Source organism: Xyrauchen texanus, chromosome 6 (genome assembly GCF_025860055.1).
Source record: "Xyrauchen texanus isolate HMW12.3.18 chromosome 6, RBS_HiC_50CHRs, whole genome shotgun sequence".
In the NCBI taxonomy this organism is placed as follows: domain Eukaryota; kingdom Metazoa; phylum Chordata; class Actinopteri; order Cypriniformes; family Catostomidae; genus Xyrauchen; species Xyrauchen texanus.
In genome coordinates this window covers 8029552-8042019 of record NC_068281.1, presented here as the reverse complement: position 1 = coordinate 8042019, position 12468 = coordinate 8029552, and the positions used below count along the sequence as shown (strand labels likewise).

General features: G+C 38.5%; 1 protein-coding gene across 3 annotated transcripts in view; it reads right to left on the bottom strand.

The window, feature by feature from the left end:
• Positions 1 to 2553: 2553 nt before the first annotated feature.
• acsl3b (acyl-CoA synthetase long chain family member 3b) overlaps positions 2554 to 12468 on the bottom strand; it is a 29905-nt gene continuing 19990 nt past the window's right edge. For all 3 annotated transcript variants that reach the window (XM_052129088.1, XM_052129087.1, XM_052129086.1), the window contains 6 exons: positions 11300 to 11472; positions 8994 to 9068; positions 8367 to 8558; positions 8079 to 8193; positions 7800 to 7957; positions 2554 to 6678 (listed from right to left, as the gene is read on the bottom strand). In XM_052129088.1, coding sequence (XP_051985048.1) covers positions 6521 to 6678; positions 7800 to 7957; positions 8079 to 8193; positions 8367 to 8558; positions 8994 to 9068; positions 11300 to 11472 — 871 coding nt within the window. In that variant the 3' untranslated portion in view covers positions 2554 to 6520. The remainder of the gene's footprint in view (positions 6679 to 7799; positions 7958 to 8078; positions 8194 to 8366; positions 8559 to 8993; positions 9069 to 11299; positions 11473 to 12468) is intronic.

Sequence of the window (12468 nt, the reverse complement as noted above, 5' to 3'; positions counted from 1 at the left end):
CCTTTGTTCAGTGCTTCTATCGTTAATTTGTTCTATCATTCGTTCTATCTATCGGTCGTTCTATCTTTAATTTTTTATATGGTTTGCAGGGCCGTAGCTAGTGGGGTGAAAGATGGTAATGATTCTAAGGGCCAAAGGTACAGGGGGTCCAAAACAAATTCGAAACTGTATTTCTTTAATCGGTAAGGGGGCCAGAGCAATATACAGTCAGGGGGCCCAGAATTCCATGCTACGGCCCTCATATGGGGCTTTTCCACTGCACGGTACAACTCGACTCAACTCGACTCAGCTCACTTTTGGGGTTTTCCACTGTGGATAGTACCTGGTACCTGATACTTTTTTTAGTACCACCTTGGTCGAGGTTCCATGCAAGCCAAGCCGATACTAATTGTGGCGTCAAAACCACGCAGATCACTGATTGGTCAGGGAGAATCAGCGTCACTGGCTTACCGACACGCGACATCAACCCGCTAGTTTTAAAGTTAGTAACAGCGACAGCAGTGTAGTTTGTTCACGTGACTTTCGAATTGCGCAAAACCACACCGTGGTCAATAAACGAGGTGCAGACGGTCCAATCGTTAGCGATGAGAGAAACGAAAAAGTCTCTCAGGAAGTGTTTCAGCACAAGGCTACCACCGGACCTACCAACAGTGTAGGAAAAAGTAAAAAAAAAAAACATAAAAGTGACTACAGAACCATCAAGGAAATGTGGAAGCGGTTCAACCACATGGACGCTATCTAAACCAGCAAGCAATGGGAGCAGGAGTGCCCTGCACTCAGCCACAATGGAGGATGGTACGTTTTGTTACATTACATCTATACTCTGCTTGAAAGCTTCAATTTATTTAGTTGACCAGCTACTGGAAGCTTGCTTCTCAAAAAACCAGGCCAATTTCACTGTCGTTCTATTGTTTGTTCTAATCTTTGATCTATTGTTCCTTCTGTCATTCAATTAACCATTCATTCTATCATTCAATCTATAGTTCCTTCGTTCTGTTATTGTTTCTTTTGCCAGACGTTCTATCGTTTGTTCTATTTCTAACTTTTGTTCTAATGTTCATTCTATCGATCTACCATTTCATTCGTTCTATTGTTTGATCAACCTGTCGTTCATTTTACAATTAGTTCTATCTATCTTTCATTCTTTTGTCTGTTTTTTCATTCAGTCTATTCATAATTTTTTTGTTTGTTTCATCATTCAATCTATCGCTCGTTCTATCGTTCATTCATTCTATCATTAGTTCGATCTATTGTCAATCTATCATTCATTCTATTTCGATCTACCGTTCGTTCATTCGATCTATCGTTCGTTCACTCAATCGTTCGATCTATCGTTCATTCATTCTGTCGTTTAAAATGCCACTTCACTGAAATGTGAGGTTTGAGGTAGCATGAACAGTGAACACCTGAGTCATTTGATAGGATCTGTTTCTGATACTCCGCTGTGTGTTGTGAGTCATTCTTTTTAATTAGAGATGTTTACCTTGATCTTTTCAATATGCCATTTCTTATAATGCCAGTTATAAGCTGCACTGACTTCATGGTACACGTTAGTCTCCAAGTTTCAAAGAATTTCTTTGTCTTCTCCATCTTTATCTCTGTACAGATGATCTCTACAAAAGACATCCGCCATTGACTAGCGGCCTTCGTTTCCATGGACACAGAAACTTGTCCTAGGCACTGACTTGTTTAGTTGACTATGGCTGTGTAACTCAGCTTTACAAGCAGCAACCTGCAAAGCCCTGAATGCTGCACATCATCTTAGAATTCAAGACATTGATGTTTAAAGATTGAAAGAGCAGATTGAAATATTTGACGTCAACCAAACAAGGTCATGGAGGCAGGTTTTGTGTATAAAAACATCTATTCAAATCATATGTTGGGGGAGTATAACTAACCGATTTACTAACTTTACATTTTTCAGTAATGTAGCAGCCTGGTCAGGTTTCTGGTTCTAGAGGGGTTTTGAACACTTTTACTGATCAGACTGGGAGACAAGCTTAGACCAGCCTGACCAACTAAAACCAGTTTCTTTTTTCTCTAGCAGATATGCAGTGGAATGTGACCAAATGCTATAAAACAGTTTTAAATGGCACAGATTTGCGTTCTTTACACGTAGGCTTTAGTAGATCAGGGTTTCAATGGAATTGATTGTTATCTCGCAGTGACACCTACTGGTGAATAACTGGTCCACATAGTAAGGTAACTCATATATTACATTTATATACAGCAGAAACGGACCATTTTGAAGAGTGTTGGATCATAAGCACTGATGTATCTATAAATCATCTGAATAAACATTTCAAAAGACTGTCCAAACACTCTAAGGCATAACAATGTATTTACTGTTGGCGTTTGTTTGCAGATTAATTGTTTGGAGAACAATTCAAAAGCCTTTTGTTTTCCCTTATAATTTTGCAACTGTCCAGATAACTGGATTTAATTTTTAAATGTGCATTTTTCTCTCTCCAAAAAGTAGACTGCCTGAAAATTCCACAAAAAAGGTAGTAATGGCACAAATATCCATGAATGGCTCCAATGAAGATACCCGCAGAAGACAAAACTTTATTCCTCATGACATGATTTCAAGGCCAAATTACAAATAAATAAAGGATTTGCTTGTTATGACCTGTCATAAGACAGTAACTTCATCCACACAAAGGAGAAAAGATCCCAAACCTACTCAGTAACAAAGATTTAACACATTTATAGGAAGTTTCACATCTGTACATCTGCTAATTGCAACTGTCATATTTACACAGTGGGTAATACAAGAGAGAATTACTCCACCAAATCAGCTGTATATTATGAACAGATCAAAATCATCTTTTGATGATCCAATGACCTGACGTAAAAAGTTACTGATTGAACGGCTCTTTAATCCTGAAGCTAAAAGCACTACTGTTCCAAGATAGATATTTCAGAATAATATTGTTGATGCAAATGCCACGGACTGACAGGCCGATACAGCAATCTAATTACAATTCTTCCAAAGACAGTAGAAATAAGGTGGAGCTCTCTCTGCACTGACTGGCCAGCTGCTTGTAGCTGGAACCAATTACACTGCAGGATTAACTTGCGCACAAATCAGAGTGATAGCGGAGTATACAGCTGCTATAAGAGGGGGATGAGTCACTCCCTGATCTTGAAGACAGAAATACATTTTCAAAAGTATAAATTCCTATAAACTACGTTTAATTTCCACTGTGTAAAAAAAAGGCAATCAACATCCTCCATCGAGCAAAGTAAAAGGCAGAGCCATCTAATTTTGGAACACCATTTGCCTTCATTCCTTTTAGGTAAAAATAAAAATAAAAATACAAAACAAAAAAACTTTCAGTCATGAGCTGGAGTGTTTCTAACAGTTTCTAAGGGAATCAAGAGATCATAAAAATAAAAAAAATAAAATTATTTTAAACTATTTGCATTGAAAATGTAAGTGCAGAAAATCAACAAATTACAGGAGATCTCCACATATATAATAATGAATAAATGTAAAAATTTAGAAGACATTTGCCCCATATCTGCAAAACGGCACATCTATATTGAATGTTCGCCATTCAATACGTTCTTAGCCGAAGTTTAATGGTTTGGTTAACATCTCCTGAATCAAATTTGAATCGCAATCTGTTGTCAAATCTATAATCATGTAAGTGAGTGATCTGCACAATCTAAAGCAGAATAATTGAGCCCCTTCTGTAACAGAAGAGTTTGGAGACATTCATGCTCTTTGGGTGGGACTGTGCGTTTCAGTTTACATATTTCAGAATACATAATTATATTGCACATTCAGTTCATACTTTTTCTTTGTTGATGTCACTAATCATTTCCTACAATGACAATATCACAATACAATGCTTACTCAAAATAATATAATGGCTATTTAGGAACACAAAAATGGTACCCAAACTACTGGACTGCATCTCGAGTTTCTCTAACTTTGATCACACTTGGTTCCCTTGCAATACATCCATGCAACACAATGGCTGACATTATAAGATCACATGACATATTAAAGTTTTAAGTTTAAAGGCTTTACTAATACAAACAAATGGAGTTCAAAGAAATGTACACTGTATGTATGGTTATATTTCTTTTATGATCTGGTTGACCCTGTAGTGATGAGTTAAGGAATGTGGGAGAACAGAGAGTTGTGAGAAATAAATCAAGCTTTTTTCCAGATGCAAGCTGTTGCAAGATTTTAAGAGGTCTGTTTATGCAAAGTGCACACACACAAAGTGCCCATACCTGTGGGTGGACACCAACTCACTAAAATGCATTTTAAATACAGAGACACAAATAATTGGAGTGTCTGTGAAGGGGAGTGCTAAGTTAGACTGTTAAAGTTGCCCTGACTTCTAATGCAGCTGAAAGCTGTACCAATCTATCAGCACAGCTCCATGCATCATCAGAACTGCTCTCTTCAGGATTAAATTGCTCTTTAGTGTCATATAACAGATCTCTACAGCATTAGAACAGCCTTTCGTAGCATTAAACAGACCTATGCAGCAGAACAGCTCTCTGGGTTAAGACTGCTCTGGAGCATCAGAACAGCTCATTGCAGCATCACAAATGCTCTCAACAGCATTCAATTGCTCTTTACAGTCAAAGAACAGCTCTTCATAGCATTAGAACAGCTCTCTGCAGTATCAGCACAGCTTTACACAGTATTAAAACAGCTTTCTGTAGCAAGAGAACAGCTCTCTGCAGCATCAGAATTGCTCTTTGCAGCATTAGAACAGCTCTCTGGATTAAGATTGTGCTTTGAAGCATCTGAACAGCTCTCTAAACATTAGATTGATTTTTGCCATCACAGAAAACATTTTTATAGCATTAGAATAGTGCTCTGGGATAAGACTGCTCACTGAAGCATCAGAACAGCTCCTTGCAGCATCACAACTGCTCTCTACAGATTAAATTGCTCTTTGCTGTTACAGAACAGCTCTTCATAGCATCAGAACAGATCTTGCGTAGAATTAAGAGCTTTCTCTTTCATAAGACTGCAATCTGAAGCATCATAACTGCTCTATACAGCATTAGATTGCTCTTTGCTGTCACAGAACTGATCTCTGCAGCATTAGAACAGCTCTTTGTAGCATTAAAAGTGCTCTCTGCAGCAAGAGCAGCTCTCTGGTTAAGAGTGCGCTCTGGAGCATTAGAACAGCTCTCTGCAGCAATAGAACAGCTCCTTGCAGCATCAGAACTGCTCTCTACAGCATTAGATTGTTCTTTGCCATTACAGAAAAGCTCTTCATAGCATTAGAATAGTGCTCTGGGTTAAGACTGCTCTCTGCAGCACCAGAACAGCTTCTTGCAGCATCAGAACTGCTCCTTGCAGCATTACATTGCCCTTTGCAGTCATAATACAACCCAGAAAACTGTTCTAATGCAATGAAGAGCAAAGACTGCACTCTGCAACAACAGAACATCTCTGCAGCATCCGAACAGCTTCTAACAGGATCAGAACTGATTAGATTGTGCTTTGCAGTTCTCTGGGTTAAAAAAAACAAGTATTAACCTAAAGAGCTGTTCTGATGCTATGTAACGTCTAAGGCTGCTCTCTGCAGCATTACACTGCTCTTCGACCATCATTAAAACAGCATTTTTTTGTTAAGAAGACTGCTCTCTTCAACATCTGGACAGCTCTTTGTAGCATTAGAACAACTCTCTGGGTAAATACTGCTTTCTTCAGTTCTGGATTATTATAATTTTCTGCACCTTTTCTAGGTACACTGTCCTCAATATGCACAAGCACATGAACTACACCATTCACTGTGACTATTAACTTCTATAATTCTACACAGGGCAACAATAACTGCCTTAGGATACAGGTAAACAAAAAGCTGAGGTTTAAAGTAACAAAATACAAATACAAATGATGAAAGTTCCATTTCATGAAAAAGTAGCAATGGAAAAAATACAATAAAGAGAAGCATTCTAATCACATTTAAATTCTGTACTGTTCCCAATGCTGTAAAAAAAAAGAAAAAGAAAAAAAAAAAGGCAGAACAAATGAACAAAGCCAAAAAAGATTTCAAATTTCAACAAAGTATAAAACATTTCCCTGCATAGAACTGGATGAAAATTCATTGTGACCACTTCCACTGCTGTAGGGAGGAATGATCAAGCTCATATCTGCCTGCAGTATAATGTGAGGGCGGGGCTGGGGGTGTGTCTATCAAAAAGAACCAATGAGAGAGAAGGAAGAGGAATGGGTCCAAAAGTCTCAGTCTGTAGGTTGTTTTGTATGTCTTCCAGGAGTCATTCTTGTAGGTCATCTTCATAAATGACAATCGAGTAGTCCATTTTTGTTATTCAGTACCTGCTCCAGCAGGTGGCGTATGCTCTTGCACCAGTCCCCCTGCAATTTTATTTTTTTTTTTTAAGTCAAACCATATTTTAATAACCCAGGGAGCATGAAGGCAGAGGATTGTGGGTTGCTTTTTTTTTTATATATATAGGCATTGTAGAATGGTGTGTCCTAAAACCCCTTCCCTCCCCAACATCACCCTGCTGGCATTCACTTGCCACCATACATCCTCTCGATATCGTCCTGATAGTGCGTTTTCAGTTCCTTGCGTTTGAGTTTAAAGGCGTCGGTAACCAGGCCCGTCTCGGGCGTCCAGGGTTCAGCACTCAGACGGATTTTCTTTGGGATCTCAAAACGCTCCAGTTTACCTGTGAATCAAAAGACAGATTTTAGAGACAAAGCTTGCCAAGCTACAAATGATTAAAAGTTGTTAAAAGAGTCAAGCTGCCCTTTAGAATAGTTCACCCAAAAATTCTCTCATAATTTACTCTATCCCATCCCATCCCAGATGTGTATGACTGACTTTCTCCTACAGAACACAAACAAAATTTTTTAGAAGAATATATCAGCTCTGTTGGTCCATTCAAGCAAATTAATGGTGGCCAGCAGTGTTGTAGTCAAGACCACCTAAACCGAGACCAAGTCAAGACCGAGACAAGACCAAGACTTTGAGACCAAGTCGAGACCAAGACCAAAGCAGGGCGAGACCAAGTCAAGGCCAAGACCAGAGTGAGTCCCACACTGCATGACTTACGATAAAATGTGGAAGATGCAAACCATTCCTCAAATTGATAAAACATTTTTAACTCTACATCTTACCATTGCAGTCTAGTCGAGCACGGTCATGATTTGAAGCTTGATTACACTTCCTAGCACTTGCACAGAGAGCGCAAGGAAGTGTAATCGAGCTTGAAATAATGATCGCAAAAGACTGCTGATGTCAAGATTTATAGTAAAAAAAATATTTTTGGTCTGTTCTTATACAAAACTGACTAGATCGCTTCAGAAGACATGGATGAAACTATTGGAGTCAAATGGTTTACTTTTATGCAGCATATGTACTTTTTGGAGCTTCAAAGTTTTGGTCACCATTGCATTGTATGGACCTACAGAGTTGAGATATTCTTCTAAAAATCATTGTTTGTGTTCTGCTGAAGAAAGAATGTCATACACATATGGGATGATATGAGGGTGAGTAAATGATGAGAGAATTTTCATTTTTGGGTGAACTATCCCTTTAAATAATATTTATTTTACCAATAAAAAAAAAAAAGGAAAAAAAGGTAAGATGCAACAAAGGGATTTCAAACTGTTTCTATGAAAAGAACTGTTTAAATGAAAAACCGAAATAGAGGAGATGTAATGAAAGCATAAACTGCTTCTGTAACAAAACAGAACCAAATGAAAACCCCTTGAAATTTCTGGAACATATAATAGATCAATGATGTTTTTCCAAGTAAAGCCCATAGAAAACAACATGCACACTTACCTGCTATAGCTGCTTCTGTGATGATGCGCAGAACCTCTTTCTCCATCTCTGCATGGTTACAGATCTCTTCCCATGATCCTCTGATGCCCCTCTGAGTTGCAAGGCCAGTTAATTGCTTCTGATTAGGCACCACAATGCCAATCACGTAGGACTCATCACTGTGTAAAGAGTGAAAACTATTTTTACATCTCAAACATTACAACATGTTGCATTCCATGACTGCGGGAACCCTGCAATAACGTTAAGTTTCCTTGTGAATGTGTCTATGTTTGTGCTCACCTGCTCGCATAAGCGCAGATGTTGTCAATGAGAGGGCAGTTTTTCATGACGGCCTCCACTTTCCCCAAAGACACATATTCACCAGCTTGTAACTTCACCAAGTCCTTCTTACGATCTACACACATACGACACTACTCATTATAAGAAGCCTCTTTTATAGGATGGTAAAAGCAGACATAGAACAAGCTCTGCGAATGACTCTCTTAATACGGAACACTCTACTCTGAGTGTGGATACACCATTTGCCCTTAAACAATACACATGATGTATATGTGCGCGCCTCTGTACCGATAATCTTGAGGCAGCCGTCGGGGTGAAACTCTCCGATGTCTCCAGTGCAGAACCAGCGCTCTCCATTGTGATCCACAAAGAAATCTTCCCGGTTTTTCTGCTCGTTCTTATAGTAACCCATGGCGACATTGGGCCCACCAATCAGAATCTCTCCTCGTGGGTTCGGTTTATCTGTGCTGTGATAACCACCTTCAGCCAGATAGAAAAAGGAAAAATTCATGATTTGATAATGATGGCTACACCAAAAGACATGCCCAGTTTACCTTTTTTAAACAATACATTACAACAAAAAACAAAAGCCTTTTCTAAAATAAGCAATAAAATGGAAAGTTCAGCCATTCTGTCATCATTTACTCAGTCTCATGTTGTTCCAAACTTTATTTCTCCCATAGAACACAAAAGGTGATGTTAGGCAGCAAGTTAGTCACCATTCACTTTCATTGCATCTTCTTTCCATACATGGTGACTGAGGCTGTCATTCTGCCCAACATCGCTTTTTGGGTTCCACGTATGAAAGAAAGTTGTTTGAAACAACACGAGAAAGAGAAAATCTTTCTTTATGGGTGAGCTATCCCTTTAAAGTGAACACAAGCTTCTATAGTTATTGAATAAAGCAGAGCTTACCTTCCTCCCAGTCCTTTAGCGTGAACTCTGAACACACCAGAGGAGCTCCGACACGCCCAGTGCTGTAGTCATACACTGCAGAAACACACACATTCTTAGAACACTTTGAAAATGAACATACTATCATTGAAAGTTGAATTAATGCAGTGTAAATTGCTTTGAATGTTTTGGTTCTAATATCACCTGCATTAAAATCTAGCTACAGTATGATTTCCTAAACATTTACTAGTATTGCTGATGTGTAAACATCTTGTAATCACATAAATAGTTAACCCAGTGTAAGCATTTTAACCTGGTGTATTGAGAACCCATTTCACTTATTCTGTGAATACTTTCTGGATACACTGTATTTGAGCTGTAAATTTGTTTAAATAGTAATTTTTACAGTCGTTTTAGGGTTTGTTGACATTACATCGTCATGGTGTTTGTGGTAATGAACATGATGCCACAAATGCTGTCGATTGAGCTTAACTTCTACTGAACCCAGAACATTCCTTTAAGATGCATCAGACCGCTCATCCGGGTTCTACGAGTCATGTTACTCGTATCACTGTGCAATCTCGCCAAAATAAACTAATAAATCCAATTAAATTTAAAACAATGTTTCATGTGCATTTATTTGGCATCTAGACTTGTAATAAGATGCATAATGAGCAGTCAAATGGTCATTATTTACAAAATAACACCAGAACAGAACTCAAACCAATTTCAGCTGTTCAGCCATTTATTACATGCAAATAAATCTTTTATGCCCATCTATTTATTTAATTGGTTAGTAGCCATGTAATAAGCAGGATAATGTACAGTCAGTCTGTTTCACATCGTTGTCCTGATCAACCGGATGGGCATGGTCGTTTCCACCACTGAGGTCACCGTATTAAGTCATAAAATAATTGCTTAATAATAACTCTTTGGTGCCAAAGATAACCAACCTTCTCAGGTGACTGCTTGCTTGAGTTAACCAATGAAATTGACTGAGGGGCGGGCTTTGCGCTCCACTGTTCTGGACTATGTTAACAAACTGGGCTGGGCAGGTACCTTACCCGCTGAAGCGTTATTAGGTAACTAGAGAAACGGACTGATAATGATATGCTTTTCTTTCATATCAGTTTGTGTAGGGTTGAAATGCATGTTAAAATGATGAGGTACCACTATATTTGTATTTTCATTGCAAGATTATCCTAGAGATGAGAGAGGAAGAGCTGGTACTACCCACTGTGCCCAGAATACGATTCGCATTGTTACTGTGCTGTTTAACACAAACAAAAACTGTATTTTTTAAACCCTGCATGGCCATGCTGACGGGGTTTATCTTGCAATAACAACCGGCTGACTGCACATTATCCCTGACTTATCTAGAACTAATTTTGTAGAGATTTCAAATAGCAATTTCTATCCAAAGAAATATTATAGAGCTGAGCATGAGAAATCACTATAGACATTTCAAAGGCTTCTGTAAATATATGACATTTCATGACTTTTCAAATGACTCATAAAATTCAAACTTTTAAAGGGTCATGATCTTTTGACATATAAGAAGTCATTATACTATAAAAACATACTGTAAGTTTCAGAACTCATAACTTCCTCACTGCAAAAAGTACATTTGTTGAAACCAAGCCGCCAAAACAACGCCGTCACACATTTGCATCGGATGGCCTCCACAACAACACATCAATGCTTAATTTACCTTATCAATTCTTTAGCCCCTCCCAGTAGCGGTTAGCAGTGAAATGGCAAGGAGCGAGCAGGTCAGTCAAGAGCAAAGAGCCAATCATAACAGTGGGCCTTTACTGTTACGTCTTAAAGGAGAAGCAGCACCAAAACAAGCGTTTCTGACAGAAAAACTTTACTAATACCATAAGTGAACCTCAAGGAACAGATTCAAATAATTAAAAAAAGGTATGCCATGACCCCTAACCCCATTTCCTAATATGTCCAGGTTTTCCATGAATGGGAATCCCAGCTTTTAATTCCTCAGAACACCATTAGTTTTACTGTAATTCTATTGACCCATCTTTTGATTTTATTACTATACTATGAGTTTTATTACCGCAGTTTTGAGTTTCATTCTTGTGTCTAGAGTTACATTTACATTTATGCATTTGGCAGACACTTTTATCCAAAGCGACAACCTGGAGTTAAGTGCCTTGCTCAAGAACACAATGGTGGTGGCTGTGGGGATTGAACCTACAATCTTCTGCTTACCGGTTCAGTGCTTTAGCCCACTACACCACCACCACTTCGAGAGTTCTACCACCCCTAGCTTCAGTTCTAACCCTGCCGACTCTGAATGTCATGCTTACAATCGCTGATGGTTCCAGCACCGCAGGTCTCGGTGAGGCCATAGCCCTGACCCACAGGACAGCAGAAACAGATGTTCATAAACCGCTGAGTAGCAGCAGACAGAGGAGCTCCACCAGAGAGCAGCACACGCATGTTACCGCCCAGCAACAAGCGCACCTTCTTAAACACCAACCTGGAGTTACACAGACACATGAAAGAAATACACATTTAAACGCATATTGCTGAGACAAACTAGCTTTGACAGTTATACATCAAACTAACATTAAAATACATACAATTTACTTATTGTGTAACTACATGTTGTTCTGCAAAATTCTCATAAGATTCACATTTGGTGCTACTCAGGTTGAGGTATGAGTAGGTCTAGGAGTAGGTCTAGGAGTAGGTCTAGGAGTAGGTTTAGGATTAGAGGTTAGATTAACAGTGTAACGTAATGTAATGGAGTGGAGTGGCGTAGTGGCTAAAGCACAAGGCTGTTAATCAGAAGGTCATTGGTTCGAACCCCACGGCTACCACCATTGTGCCCTTGAGCAAGACCATTAACTCCAGGTTGTTCCGGGGGGATTGTCCCTGTAATAATTGCACTGTAAGTCGCTTTGGATAAAAGCGTAATTAAATGCAGAAACTTTAAATGCAAGTACAATGCAACAACATGTACAAAATAAGTACATAGTATCAAATGCTTAAAGGAATATTTAATCCAAAAATGAAAATTCTCTTTTCATTTACTCACCCTCACGCCATCCCAGATGTGTATGACTTTCTTTCTTCTGTTGAGCACAATCAAATATTTTTAAGAAGAATATCTCAGCTATTTAGATCAATTCAATGCAAGTGAATGGGTGCCAAAATTTCAATTTTCAAACATAAGGTCAAAATAAAAGTACTCCAGACAACAATATATTTTGAAGCGATATGATAGGTGTGGGTGAGAAAGAGATCAATATTTAAGTCCTTTTTTTCACTATAAATTCTCCTTCCTCCTCAGTCAATTTCCACTTTAAAAGTTACTTTCACGTTCTCATTCTTCTTGTTTTTGGTGATTCACATCCTTCTTGAATATCTCCCCCTAATGGGAAGGAATTTATGACAAAGAATTACTTAAATATTTATATTTTTTTATTACCCACACCTATCATATAGTGTCTGAACACATGGATTTAACCAC